Genomic DNA, 27,490 nt, shown 5'->3' on the forward strand with positions numbered 1-27,490 from the left:
TTCACTGCTCACACGAAAAAGCTTTATTCTTAACCACAGCTTTAACAATAACATTTGTAGTGCTCTTCAGCCTTTAAATGTGTAAACTATTCAGCAACTTCACTAGGGGACAAATAGTGTAATCACCATTATAAGTTATACTGACATAAATTATTAAATATCTTTCAAGATTATACAAATAAGCAAGAAAAACAGAGCAGTCAGTGTGTGTTATCTGCCCACTACACTATGAGATGGAAATGATACTGCACAAGTAACAAAATATTTATCTTTCAACTATGAAGTCAACTCTGCGGTACACATTCAGCTTTAAATAACACAAAGCATTTAGATCATTCATGAAATATAGGAATGTACATAAAATAAAGTCAGTACACAAGGGTAGCACATCTATGTCTGTTTACACTTACAGCAAGAGCACAAATGCATGTACAATCCCACTGTGAAATAGGCAGCACTGAAAGTTAGTGTGCAGAACTGCAAATACTGTACAACTTCAATTCAATTAATTCGATCGCTTATGTTTTCATGGCTACTGACCAAGATATATATATATCCATCCTTTCTTTATCTACCACGTTCAGATTTAGATAATAGCTACTACGGTCAGCATCAAGGGACTGTACAAAGTTTATGGCAGAATCTCTTACACATTTCACAATCATGTAAACAAAATAGTGCTCTCCTCATTTCCTTCACAATTAGTGTCAGTCCAAAGTAGATTTGGCAGCATGAAAACAGAAATATATTTGCAGTGTTCCACTGTAGCGATTCACATACAGCTAACATGAGCAGCCACTGGGCTGTATGACTGGGCTTTAGGACATGCACATGAGAAATAATCAGCACTGAACATATGATCCCATGAACAGAAGATCCACACTTAAATAGTAATACATGTAATGTAAGCATGAACAGGTAGCATAACATGCGTATTACAGTGCTCATGTGAAACGATGCGCTTTCTACTGCCTAAATCATTTCCATACTGTCTACTTTGATTTGATCAACCTAAACATACTGTACGATTTTGAACTGAATCAAAGTTGGGCAATACACACATCAACTCATTTAACTTGTGAAGCAACACTGTATTTTTACTGAATGACTGGTCCCTAGAAGATTTCTACAGAAGGCAGGCATATTAAAACTCTACTTAACACAAACTTTGGTGGTTTTATATTTACCAAGATCTGGGCATTAAGATTCAAATATAATATTTTGAGGTTCTGAAGGAAATGTGAGAAGGGTCTGCTTTGCCATTCCACAGTAAAGTGCATCCTTCATGAGCAGTGCACATTAAAGTGCAGGCAGTGAGAGAGAGGGGTAGTGTTTAAAAGATTTTGGTTGCCAGATTCCTGCTGGAGGGTGATTATCAGCTGAGTAGTGCAGAAACTGTCAGCTGTGGTTCAGTTGTGGTTTTAAAATAGAGCTATGTAGAATTTAATTTACATGTGGATGTGTATATATACATACACATACACACACATATACATATATATTTATGTGGAGCACAGAGCACAATTGTTTTTACACAAACAGAATTTTGGAAAAATATTTTTAAAACCCTGGCATTTCAGTTTTCATTTCTGTACAACAGTGTAATCGAGATGCCATCGAGTTTGACTCTTAGCAGTACACAACATAGTTTTTATGTCTCACCATCTGTGCATCACAGTTAACAACTAATGGACAAAAACAATCAAATAAAAATAAATCTTTTACTGGTTAAAGTTCAGACTCTGCCCTCTGACCACCATTCATCCACCATTCTGTCCCCTTCGTTCTACACAGCCATTTTACCTGTTCAGCAGCTTGTCTTTTATCCACTATTCAAAACTTTAAATATTTACTTGACATGGCCATATTCTTAAAAATAAAAGTTTCTCAATTATTGTTTTGGCAACAGTATATCAAACATTTTCCGAGTGCACTCAAACAAATACATTGTAATAGTTATGGAGTATCCTTCACAGGATGCAGACCATCTGGGTGTAAACAACTGTTTAACCTTTACAGTCATACAAAAATATATTTACATATATGCTGCATTACCCTCAACATATAGTCAGTGCCATCCTAAAATAAGGAACCAAAAAAAGGGAAGAAAATAGTTATAAAATATCTATGGATGCATTCTTTCAACAGCAACTATTTTAAACATGTCAAAATATTTACCATGAGGCATGTCATTGGAAAGGTATTTTGAAACCACAAATGTTGATATTGAAAGTGTGTGGGCAAAAAATGTGCCGAAGGGAGTAACTACTAATTGAATAATTGGCCTATAATTGCCCATGTCTATAGTGTTTGAGTTAATTTGGCTGTCAGTCTGCGGATTGGTCTACAGTGACCTAGAACATAGATATATGAGCAGAAGTAGTTTGCTTGGCTGGTCCATTTGACATGTGGCAACATCCCCACAGAGGAAAGGTATGGAGGTGACCTCATCTTCTTTGCAGCTGTAGGGATTCACTTACACAAAGTAACGCAACCAAAAAGCCCTCGGTTTCACTGTAACACTTGGTTAGGGCAGGAAAGCAAAACACTGAGGAAGGTGCAAATGATAGCATATTAAGAGTGTGATATGCAGTCTAATTAAAAAAAAAAACAGCAACACAAAGAAAAGTGACAAGTGAAAAACAAAAATACCTTCAGTCACGACATGTGACACATACAACACACACACACAGGTCTCCCAGAGATTACATCAGCCTGTCCTGTGGTGCCCCTGGAGTGGTGATGGGTGCACTAGCAATCCATAATACACACATAGACACATTCAACTGGCTAGGCCTCTACATTTGGCAGGTACATTGCACATCACTGTGAAGTGATAGGAATCTTCACCTTTAAAACAGTGCTGTTAATGCTGACGATGTGTTGACCGCTAATGTAAGCAGCAGGTGATTGTAGTCTATGCATGTTCTAGAAGCCACTGGAAGAGGGACCTGTGGACACGCCTGGCGTCCACAGCCCCAGGCTCTTCCTCGGTTGGGTACTCCTCGTAATATCTGAGCAGGGCCTGCAGGAGCTCTCCAACCCTCCACTCTCTCTCTCTCAGCCTCTGTACTACAGCCAGAAACTACAGCAGGACAAACAGGAACATAGCAATCTTGTTTATAAGATATTTAAATTAACCGTTCAACATTTGGATAAACTGTAGCTGTTGGAAATATGACTCCTTTAACCTACAGTGCTGCTACAGTAAGCTCTAGAGTATGATTTTCTCATTTAAAGACTAGGAAAACACCCTTCTGATGATGTATCATGAAGATGGGAGAAACCTTTAAAAAAAACCACATGGTCTTTAGAATATGTGAAGGCACCCAGTTTGAATTGTTTTTCCTCTGACTAGATCAAAGAATGCAAAAGGTAGCCAGACAGTTCATGTTAAGTAGCGAAATATCATTATCAGTATTCATTAGTCTCTATATCACTGGCATTCGATTAAACCGGTGAGGCTGTGGGATGCAATGCTACAGAATATTACAGGGCAAATAGCATTAAATGCTACTTTCAGGCCAGAATTCTTTTTTTTTAATGGATGCTACTAGCTACAAATTCAGAAAATCATAGACTATTAGTTACAGTAAGCTCATAGAAGCTTTCATATATTTAAATAAGACTATTTTAAAAATGCACAAAAATGAATGAAACCAATTTTACTAACAAACTCAATTAAATTTATTTTGTAACATTACTTACATGTATAACATTTTCATTGCTTAAACAAAGTTTTGGTTTATTATCATTCTGTGTCCTATTTGTCACTTGCTCTGGTGAAAGTGGGTTAAGAGACCAACTTCTGACCACAAAAATTTGACTATAGCATGTTTAGGCTTCATGTCGGTGTTTGAAAGCATAGGTGTGAAATGAGGTGTGAAAATAATTTTGCTGATTTTATTTTTTCAACAGCATTTTTTCTCCTATATGTTGGTTAACTGTGTATATATATATATATATATATATATATATATATATATATATATATATATATATATGTGTGTGTGTGTGTGTGTGTGTGTGTGTGTGTGTGTGTGTGTGTGTGTGTGTGTGTGTGTAGATAGATAGATATTCTAACCTGCTGCAGATCTCGTTCCGACTGCTGGCTAAACTGCATGAATGGCAGCTCAACGATGGAAGCTGCCATCCACTTCAGCACTGCCCGCAGCTGTGGATCTGGGGCCTGCCCCCAAACATCTGTACTGACCACCAACAGAGCCCTGTCCGCTTGAGCATGCCCCCTCTCTACTCTCACTGTCCCTGTCAGAGGAAACACACAAAGGCCTGTTATTCCCACAGACATACACACACATAAACACAAACTTACCATCATCATAATCACTGCAGATAACTCTTATTTCAGGAAGCCCATAGCATAAACCCACTTCCCACAGTCGCTCAGAAAACAGGGCCAGATGGCTCAGTCTGAATCATCTGCAGACCCACGGAGCTTGACAGTCAGGGGAGATAGGGACATGAAAGAACAGCAATGGAGTTTTAACAAAGCAGTCAAACACTCCTGCTGCCAAGCATAACCATTTTGAAAAAGTGGCTAGGTCAAAAATGTCTGCAAGTGAAATGCAGTACATTACCATTTACCTTTACCAATAAAGACACCAGGCTTATGAGAAAAGAATTAATCCATTACCACCCAAGTCGTTCTTGGCCTCAGTCTCCTTCTCCTCTGTGTAGTCACTACAGGAAGAGAAATATGACAGGTGTGAGAGAACAGAAGAGAAAGGCACCATTAACGACAGAGCTAGAAGAGACTTGAAAGAACATGCAAAAGGACCACATGCATTCAAAACCAAGTGAGAAAGAGAAAAATCAGTTTCCTACAAGCCCATTTTTTCATACTGAGTCGTTCCACAGTTACAGCCAGCGCTGATCTACAAGCTAAGCACCACACCAGTGAAGAGATATATTAAGTAATCCCTTCTTATTGTTCGATGTTAGATCCTTTCAAACAATACTTTGTTCTTTCTACTCTTATACTCCAGTTCATTAAATGGAAACACTGTGCTGCTTGCAGATATCATTTTCTTGTTTAATGAAATGAAGTACTGTATAGAGATCTTTGTTGCCATATAAATGAGTAATTTTCTCAGTGGAACAGCGTCCCTATGAAAAGTAGCGGCCAGAACATCTCTCCCATCACTCAGCCATGCAGCATCTAGCAAATCTGACTGCTCCTTTGCCAGAGTCAAGACCCCCCCCCCCCCAAAATATATTTAAATAAATAAAAAGGCAGACTGGATGAACACACAATATATTTTACTAATTCCTTATGCTCAAAACGCAGAATGAAGAGCTACAAAGAACTGTTGGGCTCCTGGGTTTGTATCTAAAAGCTGCTGCAGTCACACAGACACATTTTCAGCACTCGCTGATCAAAGCTCTGACATCATGCAGTAATTAGAGAAAGCCCACGCTGACTGTACCCAGTATCCTGCTCTGTGCTCTGGACCAACCTGTCTGATGGGGAGAAGGACAAATGCTCTTCATAAACTTCACCCTCTAACCCCAGACTGCTCCAGCTACTGCTGTTCCCATTACTGCTGGGGGGAGAGGAGAAGAGGAGCACTCAGCACTGGGCAAGCACACATACTACAGTTCTACGTCACTATGTGTTTACCATATCCACCTTTACATTGTATTAGATATAATATAAAGCACAACTCTGCTGTCAACTACTGTATATATCTAATTAATCCAGTAACACACATGGATAGTTCAAATCCTTCTGCACAGTAAAGACAGTTTTAATGTCACATTCACTTTTCTTGACAGTTTTCATGTTAAACCAATTATTTAAACATCTCTGTGATTTATATAATAGTTAAGATGTAAACAAGTCATTCAGAGTGTGAGAGTTTTTTTGTGAAATGCGCCGTTCCAGTAAAACAAAGTTGGCATCGGTAACAGTGGTGGTGATGGGAACCAGACGTCATGTCTCCAAAAACTCCCTCACAAAAGGTTATTATTATTAAAAGGTTATGGACACAATGCCTGATATCTCAGAGACTGTTTTACAATAATGTCGAGGATTTTGGATTTTGGTCTAAAATGTGAAAAAAAGGTGAGATACATGCAAGGTAAAATAGTTCCCACAGAGACTTTTTTTATTTACCACTATTAGGTAAATTAACCCCTTGTTCTTATCACCACCAATATAAATAATTCAGAGTTGGTAAATTTCTCTAGAATGAAGTATTTCACATCAAACCACTCTGACTGCCTTTGTTTACTCCTCAACAACTGGATTATGCAGAAATGTAGAAAAATCAATTTTCATTTAAATCATAATACCAGTAGAAGTAATAATACCAACAAGAAGGGGAAATGGAACAGCAAATGGGTTTCTGGAGTAGGTTTATCCACCATCCAGAATTAGTTTCCCTGGAAACATTGCCCCGAGCTGAATGACTTCTGCTTACAACCACACCTTTCAAAAATATTTTGATACCTTCACAGGCCTTTCGCCATCCAAAATAACTACTTACGGTATGCTTCCATAGAGATAACTGCCAGAAATTTTTTAAAAACATCCTTGAAAATAAGAGAATAAATACAACAAGTACTCTGTGACTCAACTGCGACTGTACAAAGTATGTATGTGTGTGTTTGTATGTCTGTGTGTGTATTTTATATATATATATATATATATATATATATATATATATATATATATATATATACACACATTATATGTTATATATACTTTTAATACCCCAGAGAATGTCCATTCCTATGCCTTTGTTGCTCTACAGAGCAATTCTCTAAAGCAAACAAAGGAGCAAACAAAGAATGAGTATAGTATTTATACAAAAGGAAAATCACTCCTTGGTAAAAATGAATCATAGATTTAAAAAAAAAAAAACAAACAGAGGTTACATAAAGGCCAAAAGTAATAAGTTGTAATCTACATTACTACAATTGGAATCCTGTTCAGCTCAGACAAAATCTCTCACTCAGAAACACATCATCAACAAAATGTTCTGGGCTGTAATAACATACGGCAACAACATCATACTCTTACCTCATCTGCAGTTCCCTGATCAATGAATTCTGACATCTAGATTAAGCACAAAAATGTTTCAGCTTCTCGACTTCTTGTCTTCTTATTATGCTGTAAGCTCTACTCACAACATTCCACTTAGGCATTCAATTCTCTCTTAATTCAACCTTTATTCTGCTTTGTTCAGATCCACATGTGTGAACAGTGCACAAAGTGAGAACAAACCGTGTTCAGAATTGAGAAACATGGGTGAGGTGTTAGTAAACAAACTCCTTAAAGCCTCTACTGTGATCAACCTACATAATACGTAATATACATAAAATGTACATCATTTTATACATACAATCATTTTACCTGTCACTTAGGTGGTGGAAGCTGCTACTTTCATCTGGATGGTCTTCTTCAAAGCTCAAATTAGACCAGCTGCCAAGACTGTCATCTCCCACACTCAGATTGAGCTGCTGACTAACCGTTGACTCTGTCACATTGACACTCTCTCTCCCAGGGGCACTGGAACATGAATAGTAGACATTCATAACAAAAAGGCATTTATAATTAACAAAAGTTGAACTATTCAAATATAGGACAGAATAATAGAAACATGACGTAACATGATGCACTTTTTTTTTTTTTTTTTTTTACCTCAGATTGATGGTTTGGCAGACGTTGGACAATGCGGACGTCATAATCTCTGTGGTAAGACTTTCTGCAAAGCTTGCACCGTCATGACCAATCCCACTGTCTGCATTTAAACTAGTGCTGCTCAGTTCTTTCTTGGCTTTCTCTATTGCGGCAGACACCATTTCTTCAGCAAAAACGGCTCTCTTATCCAAATCTATGTGAATTTTGGGAATTTCAAGACCAGCCACACCATCACAGTCTTGTCGCATCCTTTTTTGAAATCCTTGGTATTTGAGACGTCCATCTCTGCTGCAAAACAGGCAGTCTCTTACTTGACAGTATCGGCAAGCCTTGTATGCCTCCGTCAACTTCTCTGTAAAAGAATTTAATTCCAATGTCCTCCTCTCCTCTGCTATTTGATGGCCTGTATGTCCTAGAGTCACTTCCAAAGTGTCATCAACAATTTTTTTAGCGTAATGCTCGATTACTTGCATAACGCCATTGTTGTAATTACCATCATCTAAGCTGCCGGTGCTGTGGTACTGCCGGTTTTTCTCGGTGTATGGCAAAAGCGAACATGAAAATGTAGTTTTGATTAAATTTTCTGCCATTTCTTCAACATTTGGCTTTCTGTAGAGACAGGAGTCAGTAAGAGATTTAGGAAGCCTAGCTGATGACATTCTTAGCTTTCTTGTGACATCACATGTAATATTGTACGCAAGCGACTCTGCAAAGTTCACAAGTTCCATGTATTCATTCCTATTCATGTTTTCCCCATCCTGACAAGCGCACAACATGGATTCACTTGATGGGCTTTCTTTTCCTTGGGCAAGAACAGAAGGGGACGACTCAGATGATGGAATTCTACAGACATTATGGCTGCCATCATGGTGTAAACGTCGAGTTGAGTGAAGCCTCAAAGGTGACCTCTGTTTTATTTTACGAGCAGCATGAGCCAGACCTGATTTGATTGACCTATAAGCCAATCGACTGGCATATTGATCCAAGATAAGTTCTCGACTTCCGCCTTCTTTCTTAAGCACCTTGATAACGTACCCTGCATACTCATCCGTAACACTTTCACAGCTTGGGTACTCAGATGACATTCCACTTGAAGTGCTTCTTTGATGATTAAGGATGGGTGCAAGGAAATCATTTGACCACTGAACAGTCATATTGGTCAAGCGACAGTCTTTCTGGTCACCACCCAGGCGGTTATCTGCCTTACTAGATCCTCGTTTGGTTGCTTTGTGGCGGCAATGGCTGGAACTCATCATCCTTTTTACGTCACTGATGACTTCCCCAGCGATTTCACCAGCATAAGTCCACAAGGAGTTCAATGTCTGTTCCGAGAACTGTGCACTGTGCAAAGCAACTCCGCCTTTGCCTTCATCATCCCCCTGCTTTTTCACACCATCACCAAAGCTTACAGTGTCCATCTCGGTTGCCATGGATACAATATGGCATGCCAAACGCTCTGCAAAATGTAGAGCTCCTCTCTCAATTGTTCTGTTTCCCACACTGGGAGTTAGCTCTGCATAATGGTCTCCAGAGTCAAGGCCATCTTCCTGGTCATCATCTTCATCTTCATTGTTGACAGCTTCTTCAGAAAGGGACCTCATGAGCTTCAGCATGAATTCTGCTTTGTCTGATTCAGAGCCCTCATCTTTGAGACCTGGAGTGGGCTGGTAATGTGGGGTTGGTGGGGGTGTTGCAGGGGAGAATTCCTTTGCAAGCTTGCCTTTGAGTTTCTTTGAGAACTGTTTAATCTGTTTCTCACTAGAGATGTCAGATGGCTGCTGTGGAGTTGATGGTGGAGTGCCTGGAGTTCCACTGGATTTTGCTCCAGTGTTGCTACTGGATACCTCCTCTGTGACAACTTTTCGGCTCCCACGAACACTGACTTCAAAACTTGGCACTTCCAAAGTATCCTTGATTATGGTGGAGTGTACCTCTGGGGTGGATTTGCTGGCTGGACGTATACATCTTGAGACAGACTCACAACCTGCTTTATCTGTGTTCTTTGATCCAAAACTCAAGTGAGGCTGAGGAGGACAAAAGGATGATGAATCTGTCACACCTCCTTTAGGAACAAATGATACAATATTCTGAGAGAAACATAAGTCATAAGGTGCTGAACTCTGACATGCAACATCTTGTGACTTTGCGGCTACACCACTACCTGAAGTGGCCATTCGACACCCTATAGTTTTACTCAAGAAATCGGCACAATCTTCCACTTTTTTCTTCATTTTGCTTGTGGTCATGATGTCAAATGCTTCACTCACTATTGTGTCCACCATAGCACCTGAAAAGTTGTGAAAACTTTTTCCAGTTGCAGATTTCCCAGAAGTAGTTCCAGTGTTTCCAAAATGACCACAGGCATTATGAATTTTGGAAATACTCGGTACTGATTCAGATGGTGTTGCAGTATCTGAGGTGGACGTCACTGCTCTTCCTTGAGAACAAATGCTTCTTTTGGGGCTAGTCTGGCATGTGTGACTAATGCTGGACTTATAATGACAAGTTTCCTCTGGGTTGTGCAGGAAGGATATAGCCTTGCCAGCTGCAGGGACTGGAACACAACTGGCCATTCCAGATACGCAGTACAAAGCTTTCTTTACAGTGCAGCCATCTTCTTCTTGGGTCCCAGCCTGCGCATGTGACCGCGGTTCCTGATAACTGGATCGGGCATTGCAAATTTTCATTGTCTGGGATGTGTCTTCAGCACTGACATAGCAGATATTGTCCAGTGACACGCTTATGGCTGCCTGTGTTGTGAAAGTCACATCAGCTTGAGAAAGTTCTATGAAAGCCTCTTGGAGAACTGACTCAGAAAGGTCTGAAGCATAAGAACAAACCACTTCCTCTTCTTGGTCAAAAGACCAGTCTCTTGGGCTAAGAGGTGTAGAAGGATGTGAAAACTGACAAACCTCCATAATACTCTCAAATATTAGTTCCTCAGCAAGATCACTTGCAAATCTGGTGACGGTGTTGTTGAATATCTGCTTTTTTACAAACAGGAACTCTTTTAGAGCACCTGAGACCGCTTCTCCAACAAGGAAGCTGGCCAATCCGTTTATGGCACGCTCTTTTAACACATAAGCATGGCGCATTCCTATCTCTTGGAAGGCCATCTGGAACACTGAAGAGGTCAGCCTTGCAGCTAAATGGCAAAGTGTTGTAGTGCAGGAGGACACTCCTTTCTGTAAATCCCTTAAGGCACTCCCAATGCTCATTTCAACCAAGTCTGTGGCAAACTTCTGAATCCCATCCTTCAATGACTGTGACTGTGTTTTGGCAATGGTGACTGTCTCCTGAATATCTGACAGCTTCATAAGATGTCCATTAGTGTTTTTGAATTCTTTATGACACACACAGCTCAAGTTCTTATTAATATTAATGTCAATGGGAGATGAGTACCCACAAACAGTTCCAAGGATTTCCTTTGAGAGATTGTTTGCAAAATCTGAATACGTTTTATATAGGGAACAAAGGTCCTGCGGTTTGCGCAATTCAGAACCATCTCCATCTACTTTCCAAAAACACTCCAAGGCTCCTCCTTCTCCCAGAGGACTGAAAGCTGATGAGCGAACTGGACTGAAAAGTCCCCCACTCTCCTCACAGGAGGTCCTCGTTGGCCGTGGAGAATCTGGGGCATCTGACTGTATATTGTATGGTGATCCTGGTTTAAGTGGAGTGGGTTTCTTGACATTGGCTGGGAGTGTCCTGTGGTCAAACTTGTGAGGATTCATTACTGTTGTTGAGCCAACCTTTGAAGCATATTTACTAACAGAGCTGTCAGACTGCTTCTTTTTCTGGGAAAAGAGGGCCTGTTCCTTTGGCATCTGCACGCAGGACTCAAAATGCTGATCCAGATCATCAAACTGATCAAAACTATCAAAAAACTCACTAACTTCTGAGTCAGAATCTTCTACTCCCTCTTTTAGAACAGGGATCTTGGGAATGTCAAGCTTTGCCTTTAGACTCTTCTGATAACCAATTTCATCCAAAAAAATGATAGGGCTTGGACTAGAGCAGTCTGACTCATCAGATTCTGTGAGAGATGTGGAGGTAATGCACGCTTTTGGTGGGCTGCTTGGCATTGAGAGACTCCATGGGCCCTCTGTACCTCCAGACCATGAAGGTGGTGCCTTCTGTTTTGTTCCTGACACAGCTGCAGCCGACTTTTCTTTATTCACAGACTTCTTAGAAATAGAACTAATGATGATCCGAGAGCCAGATAAATCTTTGAAATGAGGAGGAAGAGTCTGGGAGGCCACGTCCCTCTGGTTCCGCTTACTGTAGAAAGCTGTAAAATGAGAAAGGTCTATCAGAATGAACTAAATAAATTTAAGGAAGTTTTACATCAAATATCAAGTTGCACATTTAATTAAATTTTATTCAAATGTATTTCTAACACTATATAACATTACATATATATATATATATATATATATATATATATATATATATAAATAAATAAATATATATATATATAAATATATATAAACATTATTATATAACGCTATTTTATATATATATATATATATATATATATATATATATATGTGTGTGTGTGTGTGTGTGTGTGTGTGTGTATATATATAAAACATTATTATGTAACATTATATAACACTATTAACTAACATTAATATTCTAATATAAAAACATTGAAATTACTCAAAAATGAAAAAAAGAAAAAAAAAATTCACATATTTTCCTAAAGACACAATATTGAACATGGTATCTTTAGTCCAACATTCTTAACTATTTATGTTTTGCATGTTCAAAGGCTTTCAACTTTTGCAATTGCAAATATTAAAACTCTCTCAATGGAAAAAAAAAATTCTAAACCTTATTTCATATGAAGTTAAAAGCTAAACTAAAAATTCAGCTTCTCTGCTTGATCAGAATGGTGTGGGCATTTAAGATTGCACAGTGGACTCACGGTTGCAGATGGTTTGCCTTTTTTAAGCTTTTATTTTCTATGAGAAGTCAGACTTTGAACAGGACAACACAAATAGGAATTTGGCCAATCGTGTAATCATTGTTAGTGTATGCTAATTTATACTACTGTAGCTAGGTGGTTATGGTGTATCACATGACAATGTTAGCAGTTGCTGGCTAGTTGAGACAAGCTTATAATTTATGTAGAAAGAACTTGGTTCATTTACTTGCACACTCTGCCCAGCAGCATCAGACATCCAGAGAAAATCGAGAGAGAAGGATCAGCGATATCAAAAAACTGCTTTACAAAGCATAGTTTTTGCTTGTGTGAAGTGAAATGCCATGTCACTTTATGAAGTGTAAGACATAAGTTACAGTGTGATTTTCTGACAGTTAAGGAGAGTTTTTGGTACACTGCTCAAAAGTGCTAGATAGCTAGCTCACTAGTAGCCTGTCAAGCACAACTACAGCTTGTAGATAAACCCTAATAGTGCACTATAAAATGTTTCAGCCATTTTGTAATGCTGTTTGAAAACTTTTTTTTCAGTTTGTCCATGGTCATTATCCATCATTATGTCACACTATATAATATCTGCAGTGAAAAGTGAATGAGTTCACAAGCGAACCATTCAGAATACAGCGTAAGAGACTCTGGTCTATGTGGGGCGGAGCTGTGGCATGGGACAACTGACAAAAGATCTGCTGTTATTCTGATTGGTTCAAGAAAGAACTTGACGTCAGCTTCTTCCAGCACAGTCCTACCCAACTCAAATAAAAAAAAAAGAAACACAAAAGTGCAAGAATCTCTCACCTGAAACAACCAACACTGGTCTTTACCTGTTACACATAAATTCATGCAGTGGCTTGTAGTCAAACTACAAAATGATAGCCCCTTTAACAAATGGAAGACAATATCATCAGCTGCTGGTAATCACCTGTCTCCTCTTCCTCAAGGTGTTCAAAAGCGGTGACAAAGTCCTCCTCAATAGATGAAACAGACTGGTTAGTGTCATCATCCTCAGCTTGACAAGCCTCTGATATGCCCCTCTGCAGAGACTGTAACTCCAGAGCATATCTGATTCCTGCTGTATACCGTGTTAGTAGACCCAGGATAGTACTGATTTGTGGAGAGCCCCCCTGCCTTAATATACACATGGCTCTGGATAAGCCTGCCTGCATTTAGAGAAAGAAAAAGGTGTTTAGTAGAACACCCACCATACCTCCTAATCATGTCACACATGTAATGGTTTCAGAAAGTAAATAGCAATTAGTCAGCAGGATCAACATCATTCTGAAATAGACTGAAAGCTGTTGTGTTTGGATCGGCCTGATCTTCAGAAGAAATAAGCATATACACAGTTATTCTTATGCTTAAAATCTATTTGATCAGGTATTCAGTACGAACATAACTAATTGCCATACGTGTTTCGCCACAAAACTAGATCTGCTGTCACATATAAAAATGTACCACACAGCTAGAAAACTGCAAAAAAACAAAAAATGGTGTTTGTCCACCATCAAAGACTCACATATATGTAGGCATGTATGCAAAATACTGTACCTGTGAAACGCCATCTTTTCTTTCAAAAGGTCGTTTGGGGTCTTTAAGGAACAGCACTTCTTCATCCTTTAGAGTGTGTATATGCAGTGATCTTAGCAACTCCATCAATTCAGCAGAAAGAGAGGTCAGAGCCTGCAAGCATTACAAGTAAGTGACTTTAGTTACTACTTCAGTAACGAATTTAAATCCAAGAAGACCATTTACAACCTGGTATTAATTTCAAAACTTATCCACTGCACGCAAGTCATTACTTAAAGGTAAATATCAGTCTAATTATAAGTGTAACATTAAATAACTTTCGAGGAAGTAAAAAATAAGACTTGCCTGTAGTGTGAAATCCTCACCCTCAGCATGACTAGGTAAGCATACAAAATGGATCTAAAAAAAAAAAAAAAAAAAAAGTCATGAAATTTTTTTTTAAGAGTCGGGACCAAAGAGCTCCCCGTCCTCCACTCCAAAGTCCCCGACGAGGTGGACAAACGTTACTAATTAATTCAAGTTATATCAAAGTTTTAGTTTTAATTTAATCTGTTTTCTAATTTTAAAAGAGTAGCAAATTAATAGAATTGAAAAAGCGTTCTTGTAAAAGTTAAAGAAAAGTAAAGAATCAATCTTGCAAAAAAGTCAAAGTCAGATGAAAAAACCAAACTTCAGCCACAGGTTTGGTTCAAAGGAGAGAAAAGGCCCTCTTTTATTAGTTCCAATGTGACAAAATGGCACCCGAAAGCCAAAATGTACAGACAATCCAAACACATTACATCTTATACCACTATTGGGCGAGGTTATCACCCCTCCTGGGGGTGAGATCATCGCTCCACCTATTTTTGAAACATCCTGGAATCACCTTAGATACCAATAGAACTGTTTTTTTCTAGCTTTCTTAGGAACCGTTATTTCTCACCCAACTCAAGATATCGCTGTTGTCGGAAGAAAACCTTGTATCTCAATTTTTGTCATTTGTCATTTTTTGACATAATTTGAAAATTCCTATTGCTCTTTACATTGTACATGAATTTCGTGATCAATGGACCAAATGAAATGGCCCAAAATGACCTGGGAAAATGTCTGGTTCCATTGACTTACATTAAAAGTAAAGTAGGTTTTTTCCTTCTCCTGTCAAGTTACTATTTTGGAGATATGAGGTTTTCTTCTGACAACAAAAATATGTTTTTTTAATTCATTTTCTCTGCCTTGTTTTATCAGGCCTCCCTGTCCTCCCTGTTCGTAATCTTTTCTTATTAAACTAGCTCAAAGACCGGTTCATACCAACCCTTATCAGCTAGCCTTCCTATTCCCAGCTAACTTTTACTGTAAAAGCAGTGTTTCTCACTCTTTCTGACCTTCGAGGTGTTTTTTTCCTACCACAATGGGTCCTTTCATTACAATACCCTGCTTTGTGTCTGGAGTAGAGTTCACGTTATCGCATATATGGAAATATTGGGCCTGCTTTTTCCAGTCCCTGTCTGCCTGCCTCAGTTAAATGCTTATAGGCCTGTCTGTCACAGTTTAATGTTTATAACTCTATTTTTAATATTTTCCAAGCTAATGATTGTTACAAAACTTTTATTAATTAGGGTTCAAGGACATTTTCTTCAAAAAAACCCAACAAAAGCATCATTATTTAAGTTATATGGTCTAGCTTGGAACATTTCTGGAGCAGATTTCATAAAGGTGGGAAGGTAAAACCTTTCTGCCACTTCAGTTTTCAAGATGCGAATGTTCAAGATTATTGCTAGATGAAATGATTTGTTTTTATTTTTTAATAAAATTGTTATTTCTATAAAATTATTATAATCTTATATAATTAGTATAATTTAATAGAAAAAACTCTTTTTGCATATGTATGTGTGATATGCTTTAGTCACATCTGTGGCATAATTAACTATTCAGCCTTGTGTTTGCATGTATTCAACCCACAGTATTAAATCCAACTTGGCTGTCATCTGACTTGGCTGGTATAAAATAAAACACAGTTGTAGAAAAGAGCCTGGAAACTTATTTTTTAAGTTTATTATCTCCTCTGCAAATTGCACAACCTGCATACTTGATGCAATTCCCTCAAAATTACCCAAAGAAGTACAGCCAGTCATTATAAACCCTTTTTTAACTATAGTAAACTCATCCCTTAGTCTCAGCTATGTTCCCAAAGCTTTTAAACTAGCAGTTATCAAACCCCTGATCAAGAAACCAAATCTTAATGTTACCATACTGTCTAATTACAGGCCTATTTCTAATTTACCATTTGTATCAAAGATCTTAGAAAAGGCTGTGGTCCAACAACTTATTTCATATCTACATAAGAACCATATATATGAAAAATTCCAACCTGCATTCAGGCCACATCACAGCACTGAGACGGCTCTAGTTAAGATAACTAATGATCTTCTTATTGCCTCTGATCAAGGCTACATATCCCTGTTAGTGCTACTTGTCTTCAGCGCAGCTTTCAATACAATAGACCACAATATTCTCCTAGAAAGGTTAGAAAACATGGTTGGAATCACAGGGACAGCCCTATTATGGTTCCAATCTTACCTAACAGAAAGTTATCAGTTCAATAGTGTAAACAATTTATCTTCCAGTTATTCAAAAGAAGGATTTGGAATTCCGCAAGGCTCTATTTTAGGACCATTATTATTTACACTATACATGTTACCGTTAGGCACAGTTATAAGCAACCACAGCATCAACTTTCATTGTTACGCAGACGATATGCAACTGTACATATCAGCCAAGCCTGATGACAAATACAGGTTAAAGAAAATGGAGTAACTGTGTAAAAGACGTGAAAGGCTGGATGTCATGTAACTTCCTCCTACTAAACAGTAACAAAACAGAGGTTCTCCTTCTGGGTCCAAAATTAGCAAGAAATAAACTCCCAGATTTAATTTTAAATCTTGCTGACTTTCCAGTCACACCTGGCTCAGCAGCAAAAAATCTTGGCTTCATAATTGATTCAGATTTATCATTCAATCAACACACAGGCAGCATCACTAGGACAGCTTTTCTACATCTTCGCAACATTGCCAAGATCAGAAATGCCCTATCCCTGCGTGATGCAGAAACACTGGTACATGCCTTTATTACTTCCAGGCTAGACTACTGTAACGCACTACTGTCAAGATGTACGAGCAGGAATTTAAGCAAACTTCAACTATTCCAAAACACTGCAGGCAGCGTCCTCACTAAAACTAGAACATTTTATTATATCAGTCCAGTGCTATCATCACTTCATTGGCTGCCTGTTAAATTTAGTAATTGATTATAAAATTCTCTTATTGACATATAAAGCCCTACATGGGCTCGCTCCTGAGTACCTACAAGACCTTATTTCCCATTACGACCCATCACGACTACTCAGATCCCAGAGTGCTGGCTTATTAATAGTTCCTAGAATTCATAAGGCTGCAGCTGAGGGAAGAGCTTTTTCTTATAAAGCCCCCAAACTCTGGAATGATCTTCGAGAAAATGTTCGGGATTCAGACACAGTCTCAATCTTGAAGACTAGGCTGAAAACTCACTTGTTCAGTTTAGCTTTTGGTAGGTAATGTTCCCCCTTTAGATAAAGGCAACAGATCCAGGGGTCCATGGACACAGGGAATTATAGTAAACTGAGACGATGCTGCTGTCATCCCGCTGCTCGCACGCGGTCACTCAGGTTTGTGGACGGTGGAGCGGAGGAATGCCAAACTGTCTGAGAGTGCTCTCGTGTCCGTGTGTCCTTCTGGTTCTCTCCTTTTAGTTAAGCTGTCATAGTCAGATCTGCTGGAGTCATTAGCCACACTCTGGAAATGTGTACATCCCTTGTTTTACGTACAAACAGACAGAATAAAACTAATTCCCTCTCCCTTTTTTTTTCCAAGTATACAATTGCCCACATGTCCGGCCGGACACTGAAGGACGACTGACTGTCGAGCCCTCCTGCTACCCATTTCAGACCAGCTGCCCACGCCTCAGCTACCGCCACCTACCTTGGACTAGGCTGCCCACCCTACACTGATGTTTTCATAGACTCCTAGCTATTACTACTACTAATAATACTACTGCTATTAATATTAGAAGTATAATCACTTGTAGGCAGTTTGACCAGAGGAGGATGGGTCCCCCCTGGTGAGCCTGGTTCCTCCCAAGGTTTCTTCCTCAGTTCTGAGGGAGTTTTTCCTTGCCACTGTTGCCCCTGTCTTGCCCGCCTGGGGGTTTTTACATTCTTGTTAAAACTGTCTTTTCTGGAATTCTGTGAAGCTGCTTTGTGACAACTTCCGTTGTAAAAAGCGCTATACAAATAAATTTGATTTGATTTGATGTATGATCCTCACCTCTGGCAGACACTGTGATTCTCTACTATGTAGCTCTGGCATGACATTGCTCAGCTCCTTCCGGTTCTTCAAAAGGCTCCTTAAGGACAGAGCTGAGTTCTCACGGACAGTCTAGCCATACAAATGCAAGACCAAAGAGTTCTTTAAGTAACACAATTATACTGGCAACATAAGAGTACAAAGCAGTAAAAACAGAAAGGGTGTAAGTTTAAAGGAATATTCTATGTTGTTCCTTTTTTCAGTTTTAAGATTTTTTACTTGTTCTAAATTGAATCAAATTTGTTTTAGAAACCTTATTTTTTCATAAATAACCCAACGAAATTTGGAACATTGGACTTTTTATGCTTCTAGTCAAGACAATGTTTTGAAGTGTATGTGATAATGTATGTACCATATCAAACTCCAGAAGCACATATTACAAGCATAAAAATGCTGGTGTATTTACAGGTAGACAAAACAATAACACTAAGAGTTAAACTAACAACAAGGGTTTAACTGTATTCTGGCTTTAATAAACATTAAGTAAATTTATATGTGATGAGCTAGAAACATTTATTCCAGTTTTGTTCAAGGAACAGCTTTTCGTGTTTTTTCTAATAAATGATATTTAGAAGTTTTGGTAGCACTTTTACAGCTGTGAACAAATAAGTTAGTAATTGTAGTGGAAACATGTCATTAACAAAGAAAGGTAAAATGAGGCTATACAAATGTAAAAATCACTTACTAATTTTCATAAACAGTAAGTTAAGATAAAGAACAGCATGTTGTATATAGATATATGCAGTGAGGTTTTCCAATACAGTACAATAGAGCATTTTGTTAACATATTACACAATGGGAACATCTGATAGATCTTCCTGTCCAGAGTCTATGTAATCACAACTGCACTGTCCATAGGTGGTAAAAGTAAGAAAAAAAAAAAACACTGATGATTCTAATTTGGTAATGTAGCCAAAATTACCCACCCCAGTGCAGTTACCCACATTATTCTGAAGAACTGATGTTATCACTGTTGTGAGCTGCAGTAACTAGGAAACTGCAATAACTGTGTCTGTGCATAACACTGCACCTAACCCTTTAGACATAACAAGGTATAAACTAAGCATAATTGAATTAGTATGTGACTGCACTGATACCACTTCATTTCAGCAGAACTACTTCATTGTTTTTGGGGTAATAACACTAACATAATAAAGCTCTACAAGACTTATACAACCCCAATTCCAATGAATTTGGGATGTTGTGTAAAACATAAATAAAAACAGAATACAATGATTTGCAAATCCTTTTCAACCTATATTAAATTGAATACGCTACAAAGACAAGATATTTAATGTTCAAACTGATAAACTTTATTGTTTTTTTGCAAATATTCACTCATTTTGAATTTGATGCCTGCAACACGTTCCAATGACATTGGGACACTGGCAACAAAAGACTGGAAAAGTTGAGGAATGCTCAAAAAAACACCTGTTTGGAACATTCCACAGGTGAATAGGTTAATTAGAAATAGGTGAGTGTCATGATTGAGTATAAAGTGAGCATCCACTTTGTGAACAACTGCGTGAGCAAATAGTCCAACAGTTTAAGAACGTTTCTCAACGTGAAATTGCAAGGAATTTAGGAATTTCATCATCTACAGTCCATAATGTCATCAAAAGATTCAGAGAATCTGGAGAAATCTCTGCAAGTAAGCGGCAAGGCAGAAAACCAACATTGAATGCCCGTGACCTTCGATCCCTCAGGCGGCACTGCATTAAAAACCGGCATCATTCTGTAACTGATATTACCACATGGGCTCAGGAACACTTCAGAAAACCACTGTCAGTGAACACAGTTTGTCGCTCCATCTACAAGTGCAAGTTAAAACTCTGCCATGCAAAGCGAAAGTCATATATCAACAACACCCAGAAACGCCGCCGGCTTCTCTGGGCCCGAGCTCATCTGAGATGGACTGACACAAAGTGGAAAAGTGTCCTGTGGTCTGACGAGTCCACATTTCAAATAGTTTTTGGAAATCATGGACGTCGTGTCCTCCGGGCCAAAGAGGAAAAGGACTGTCCGGATTGTTATCAGCACAAAGTTCAAAAGCCAGCATCTCTGATGGTGTGGGGGTGTGTTAGTGCCCATTGCATGTGTCACTTGCACATCTGTGAAGGCACCATTAATGCTGAAAGGTACATACGGGTTTTGGAGCAACATATGCTGCCATCCAAGCAGTGTCTTTTTCAGGGACGTCCTGCTTATTTCAGCAAGACAATGCCAAGCCACAATCTGCACGTGTTACAACAACGTGGCTTCATAGTAAAAGAGTGCGGGTACTAGACTGGCCTGCCTGCAGTCCAGACCTGTCTCCCATTGAAAATGTGTGGTGCATTATGAAGCACAAAATACGACAACGGAGACCCCGGACTGTTTAGCAACTGAAGTTGTACATCAAGCAAGAATGGGAAAGAATTCCACCTACAAAGCTTCAACAATTAGTGTCCTCAGTTCCCAAACGCTTATTGAGTGTTGTTAAAAGGAAAGGTGATGTAACACAGTGGTAAACATGCCCCTGTCCCAACTTCTTTGGAATATGTTGCAAGCATCAAATTCAAAATTAGTGAATATTTGCAAAAAACAATAAAGTTTATCTATTTGAACATTAAATATCTTGTCTTTGTAGTGTATTCAATTGAATATAGGTTGTAAAGGATTTGCAAATCATCGTATTCTGTTTTTATTTATGTTTTACACAACGTCCCAACTTCATTGGAATTGGGGTTGTATTAGTATGACATCTAGAGTGAGCAGATATTGTATCGTAAGTGCTGGACACTAAACAATATGATATTAAAAGTAAATAATGAAAAAATTGCAATGATTTATTCACTGTTTACTGAAATAGCTACGAATCAATTATGGTGTGCCTGCTGGAATATTAACATTTTATTTACAAGCTGTTACTATTATTTGTCGATTATGTTACCAACTAGTTACAACTTTAATTATTAACCCAACATTTTCTATAAATTTAAGAACAGCTAGAAAATTAGCATGTCATTTTTAGGTTAGAAAAACTGGTTACCATAATATTATCATATTATTACCAACTTATTATCAATCTGTAAAGAGCTACCAAAGTTTCTTACAGAGCTCTTTAAAGGCTCATTCTTGCCAAGTATTAGTATGTGTGGACTTAACAAGATGTTGCTTTAAAAATTTGGCTACCTCCTTTCTGATGGTGGCACGGTTCTTGAGTGGAACACCTTTGATCCTGGCACAGGCATCCATGGTAATGAAGGGTGGGGCTGGGAGGCTAGCCTCACCTTGAAGAAAAGAAAGGAGAAATAACTGACAGAGCCTGTTTACAACTTGCATTAACATGGGTTGTGTCCAGATTGTATCTATAAACTTTGGCTGGATTCCATTTGTATATTTCATGCAAAAAGCTACATTCCCAGTATAAGGATAGCCAAAATACATTCCATTTACACTTGGGTTAAATGTGATGGAGATCTGTCTACGACAACCTCTGAGTGGGGTTTGAGTAACCTGATCGTAATCCACACACAGCGTGTCCTGTAAATGTCCACAACAGGCTTTTTATTCCATCAAGTGAAATCCGAACATGAACCAATAACCAAATTGCACTGAACATGAATATAATGCTCTAAATAGATCTCTAACATGTAAAACAGCAGTGTATCACTAGGTACACAACAAAATATTTGTTTGGACAGTAGCCTATTATTTCAACATGAAAATTTTTCAAATCAGAATTAACTTACCATAATACATGCTGAATAAATATATTGCTGGCCACTATAGAGTCATTAAACACACTTCTGTTACAGGTATACCTCAGACTGTAAATGTAAATTAATAGTTCATTTCTAAAGATTCCCAGTCCAATGACAGGTTTTTACCTCCTCACTTTCAAATCATAATTGAAATTAAGATGCACAATACAGCACAATATTGAGTAATTAGGAAAACCGGCTCAAGCCTAAGAAAATAACAGACAGGGTTATTAAACACAGGGTTATTAAATGAGAACCATATATAGAACACTGTAAAGGTACTAAAATAATTATAAACCAAGGTCTGTAAGGTAAATCTGTAGTAGTAGTGCACTGCCCCAAACAGAGCTTATCACATTCTCACATAGCATAAAACATTGTTGTGCAGCTGCCTGATGCAAGATCTTATCTATATATTGCACAAGAGTAAGCCTATGCAACATAAGATGAGCTAGACAAAGAGCTGACATGGCTGATCTCTGAAACCTAAGCTGAAACCAACAGTATGAAACAAAAATGCAGGTCAAGTGAGAGAGCAACATATCTTAGGTTTCATGATCCATGATCACATTTAGGTTAAAACACCACAGGATGTACATACTACAAGACCTGGAACAGGTCCAAAATAAATAGCACGCAAAACGTTGACAATGTGTTTGTTCCAAAAATTGAAAAACAACTTGGTAGTACAAAAAAAAAAAAAAAAAAAATTAGTAAAAGCCAAAAACAGCAAAACTATATAAGAACTCAGGTGTAAAGACACGTCTTCTAATATCTAAATGGCTCAAGGTTGTCACTTGAAATAAATGTGTGCTCAAAAAAGCAGTTCCTCAAGAGTTCTTTAGTAAAGGCAGGCAGAACTTCTATAATCATGACACATGAAGAGCCTTTCAGTGATTAAATGGTTCTTAGCAGATCAACTAATCTGTCACTCTAATTATGCTTCCACAAGTTTACAATAACCTGTTATTGTTTTTTCTATTGCATTATTATTATTATTAAAGGCAGAAAATTACATGGACATTTTCACTATTAAATATAATATTTTTGAGCATTTAGTATTAATGAGTATTAATCTACAGGGATATTTTTTCACAGCTCCAAAGTTCAGACTTAGAAAGCTGACTGCATTTTCTGCTTCTCACGCTCCGACTAACCCCAAATACATTCAGTGATGTTGAGGTCTGGACTCTGGGGTGGTCAGTCCATTCTTCTGAGAACACCAGCAGTTTCTTTGCTTAATTGTTTGATTTCCATTTACTTTTCTCAGTAACAGCCTCTTGACAGCTATACATCCTTTCAGATCCATAGTGTTGAGCCTTCTCACAGTGGAATGACGGACAGAAACAGCTATGGATTTTTTTCAGAACTATGGTGAAACTTCTTTTGTATCTCAAAGATGAAAGCTGTAAGTACTGTTTATCTGAGGGTCACCAAGTGGTCTACCAGGTCTTGCATTAACTCCACATTTGGAAACTCCTGTTTTTTGTTTTTTTTTTCCTTTGCCTTCCTCATGCAAGTATATTATATCTTATCTCTTCAGAAATAACTGTATTTAAATAGACATATTGACTGGAAATTAAATGAACAGTGGTCTATGAGTTTTGCACTGTGTTGCAGAATTTCTTTGGCTGACTGTGTAGTCTTTTTTGTTGATTACATAGTAATAACAAGGTAAAGAATCAACCATGGACAAGTTTGAGCATTCAGTCCCTGGAATACAACACAACAAAAAAAAAGTAGCAAGGGGTCTTTGTTAAAGTGTCAGGGAGGAGTGATTTTATATATGCCATGCATGCTGTTCATACATACATACACTGATGCATGTAAGTAAATTTTATTCATAAAACACATATAAAACAACAACAGTTGACCAAAGTGCTGTACATAAAGAGAATTATATAAAATATCTAAATCTAAAATTAGAGGGTAATCACAATCAGAAACAATCTGGTACCTACAAAGTTAACAGAAAAAAAACGAATAATAATCATAAAAGGAAACAAGTTTTAAGTCTTGATTTGAAAACAGTTTTTCATGTTTAGGGACAGGTTGTACCACAGCTTCAAAGGAGTGATTACAAAGGAGCGGTAACCCTTAAGGTTCTACCGAGACTGAGAACAGACAGAAGTAACTGATGTGAAGACCACAGAAACCTAGGAGCAGAGTAAGTGTAGAGCATGTCTGCAGGGTAGAACAGGGCTAGCCCATTAAGAGCTTTAAAAATAAATAAAATAATTAAGAATAAAAAACTACTGTTACTCTATTATCTAGTCCATTATTTGTAGTCAGTGCTAATTGGAGACAAACCAATGATGAAGTTCTACATACAGGCAATTGCAATAATCTAGATGTGAAAAAATGAAGGCACAAATGTCTTTTTCCAAGTCCTGAAAGTAAAAAAAAGGTTTTATTTTAGAGACCAAGATTCTGAACCTGTGGCTTTACATATTGTGAGTGTACTCCTAGATTATTTCATATGTTCTAAGAGTATTTAGAAAGGCTACAAAGAATAATATGTTTTTTTTCATATTTTTCATACATTACTAATCTGGAATAATAAATTACTGTAAAAATGTAAAAATATAATCCAAAGCGAGCTATAAATGAAACTGGTGCAACAAAAATAATAGCACTGAAAATCTTCACAGGCATCACATTTTTCATAGGTAACATTTTAAGCAGTTTAGTAGATGGAGAGCGACACTCTGCATTGGTAAGAATTTCTTAAACTAGGCCAGGCTGACACCTTTTAGTACTACTGTGTGTGGGTGGATAACAGTGACAGTAAAAAAAAAAAAAAAAAAAAAAAAGACAAGTTGAAAGGGAAACATTCTTTTACTGAAAGTGCATTAAGAACACACTCTCCTGTAGAAACACATCAGTGGGAGGAGGTCTGAGTGACAGGGCTCAAGCACAGCTCTCATGGACAGGGAACTTGAAACCTATATTTCATATGCCAATTATGCACACATTAACAAAAAGAACAAGTATCCACACACTACTGATAAGTGATTATTATGAACAAGAATAATGTCTGTCAAAGCACAAACATGACCCAAGCATAACCAGGACTGATAATCCAACATTTTGCCAATGTTACACAGGTTTTCACTCACAAAAAAATATATATTTTCAAAACAGTAGTGTATGCCAAAATACATCACTTTAAAGGTTTCTAGACACCTGTTTGTCCAACAGTTCTGAAATCAAAAGTATTATTAGGTGTGTTCCTCCTTTGGTGCAGTAACAGCCTCTGCTCTTCTGATCAGGTGTGTTGGGAGAACTGAGAAACAAGAAAATGTGCCTGATGGAGTACTCCGTGACCAGGGCTGGGAACCACTGCTCTAGATGTGTGAGTATTTTCTTGCATTCAGCCACAAAAGCATTAATGAGGTCATGTCCTAATGCTGGATCACAAAAGCCACTCCAACTCATCCAAAAGGCATCGGATGGCACTTTATCACACCAGAGAATCCAGTTCCACTGCTCTGCAGCCTCTAGCCAACATTACGCATTGGGCATAGGCTCATGTGCTGTTGCTCCAGAGCATCCCATTCTACTGGCAATATTTTCATTTGCGGATTATACAAACTGCTTGCATGCAACTGAAGGCCTGATTCAGCAGTGGGTGCACCTTAAAGTCAGTGTGAACTAGAAATTAAAAGACTTTTTTCCATCTGTACCATGACATGGTTTCTGAGCTAACTGAAAATGTACGCAGTATTGGGGCGGAAGAAGGGGGGAAGTGAAACATGATAGAATTGTTTCATCTTATTTTTCCACCACATGCTAGTGCATGGTGAGGTCATCAAAACTCAGAAAGTGGGCAGAAGTCACTACACTAGAATCAAAGATCATAGGAGAAACAAGACTGTTGCGTTTTAAATGTAGTGGTTTGATGAAGCGGGTTTCACATGACCAGGGACATAAAGTGACTGAGGTTAAAAAAAATCGATTTCAGTTTGACTTTAATGTAGCCAAAATCACAAATATAAAAGTGGCGTCTTAAAATATGTGAACAATCTTGCTTATTTCACAAAACAACAAGCGAGAAAATGACAACCGACCAGAAATAAATCACTGTACCAGTGATTTGAATTACACATTTTTTGAAGACAAAAAAATCAGGTTTTATTTGGTTAACAAATGCATTACCAATCAAACCCAAAACATAAACCATGGTGGCTTCTCTAGCCTTTTCTATGTTAGCACTTCAATGACTATCTTACAGGCCTCTGGCTAGAAATGACAAGCTTTTCTCGAACTGCTATTTTAACAGCACTATTATATGTATCGTATGCCTTTATTAAGAATGATATGCGCTTTATTCAAGAGTGAGTTTAAGCTCCTCGTATTTGTTTACTTCTAGCTAGCTAGCACGCTAATGTTTCGCGTTTCAGGCCTGAACGTGACAGGCGTTATACAATGCTAGCTAACTAACTTAGCAACCTACGCTCGTTGTATAAACACTCAGCGCATCCGTGACATCTCCCTGCCGTTAAAACGCTAACATGTTTGTCTGATGCTGACTGCTTGAACGACGCGCACACGGCATTCGCGCGTTTGGCAGGGACAGTTAACCCCGGCGTTTGGCAGGTGAAGTGATTTTATTTCGACGCAGAGATTACCAAACACCCAGCTAGCATTGAGCCAGCGCAGGGTGTAAGCTAACTGAGCGAGCCTGCTCATCGTCCAGATACATAAACTCAGTAATACAGTTGCTACTTGTAAATATGCCTTGTTGCCACTGCATCACAGCCACTGTCATCACCAGTCTCGTCAGCTTCATGTGTTTCTCACCTTTTGCTGTCGGACCCCCGCAGTGAGGCGTTAGCTGTAGCCTTGCTGTTCATGAAAACAAGCCGAGCAGACCAGAGCAATAGAATCAGAAACTCAGGCTCTGACAGCCTGAGCCCAGAATCAACGATGGAGACAGCGCAGGCAGCAGGGATGGCCGATACCACTATTTTTTCCTTTTCGATACCAAACAATTCAAAGTTTAATGTCTCGATACAAACACCGACACCTTTCACATTGTTGTTGTGCATATTAAAAGGGGAATACTTTGTGATTTCTACAGTGAAGCATCAACAATTATAAGTCTATGTACTAGCAAAAAATCAACAGCCGTATATTTCTGTGGTCCATATCGTTCATATCAACAGTTCTGTTGAGTAAAACGACTCCACATGATCTGCCATTTTTGAGCACTGACTCTGTCTAATGTGGC

At 38.3% G+C, this 27,490-nt stretch overlaps 1 protein-coding gene across 9 annotated transcripts; it reads right to left on the bottom strand.

Moving 5' to 3' along the window:
• On the bottom strand, positions 1 to 27,180 carry akap11 (A kinase (PRKA) anchor protein 11). Of its 9 annotated transcripts, none has more exons than XM_017710856.2 (14): positions 27,061 to 27,180; positions 21,686 to 21,783; positions 18,473 to 18,583; positions 14,481 to 14,534; positions 14,157 to 14,288; positions 13,531 to 13,768; positions 12,823 to 12,831; positions 7,667 to 11,957; positions 7,379 to 7,534; positions 7,046 to 7,081; positions 5,478 to 5,564; positions 4,655 to 4,701; positions 4,085 to 4,266; positions 1 to 3,085 (listed from the first exon to the last, which is right to left on the bottom strand). In XM_017710856.2, exons 2-14 carry the CDS (start codon positions 21,746 to 21,748, stop codon positions 2,918 to 2,920), a joined length of 5,574 nt encoding a protein of 1,857 aa, XP_017566345.1. In that variant the 5' UTR covers positions 21,749 to 21,783; positions 27,061 to 27,180; the 3' UTR covers positions 1 to 2,917. The 9 variants fall into 9 exon arrangements, with proteins under 9 accessions (XP_017566345.1, XP_037394920.1, XP_037394921.1 ...); XM_037539023.1 differs by having other exon boundaries at positions 5,448 to 5,564; XM_037539024.1 differs by lacking the exon at positions 12,823 to 12,831 and having other exon boundaries at positions 5,448 to 5,564.
• Positions 27,181 to 27,490: the final 310 nt, after the last annotated feature.

The sequence above is a fragment of the Pygocentrus nattereri genome, chromosome 6, assembly GCF_015220715.1.
Source record: "Pygocentrus nattereri isolate fPygNat1 chromosome 6, fPygNat1.pri, whole genome shotgun sequence".
NCBI lineage: Eukaryota > Metazoa > Chordata > Actinopteri > Characiformes > Serrasalmidae > Pygocentrus > Pygocentrus nattereri.

What these genes read in the sequence shown, in the direction of transcription:
- akap11 (XM_037539023.1), bottom strand. Translation starts at nt 21,748, where the DNA reads ATGGATGCCTGTGCCAGGATCAAAGGTGTTCCACTCAAGAACCGTGCC. An exon ending in GAAAAGATGGCGTTTCACAG is followed by an intron (nt 13,769 to 14,156) that starts GTACAGTATTTT and finishes CTCTAAATGCAG; the next exon opens with GCAGGCTTATCCAGAGCCAT. An exon ending in TTCCACCACCTAAGTGACAG is followed by an intron (nt 7,082 to 7,378) that starts GTAAAATGATTG and finishes TGCTTAATCTAG; the next exon opens with ATGTCAGAATTCATTGATCA.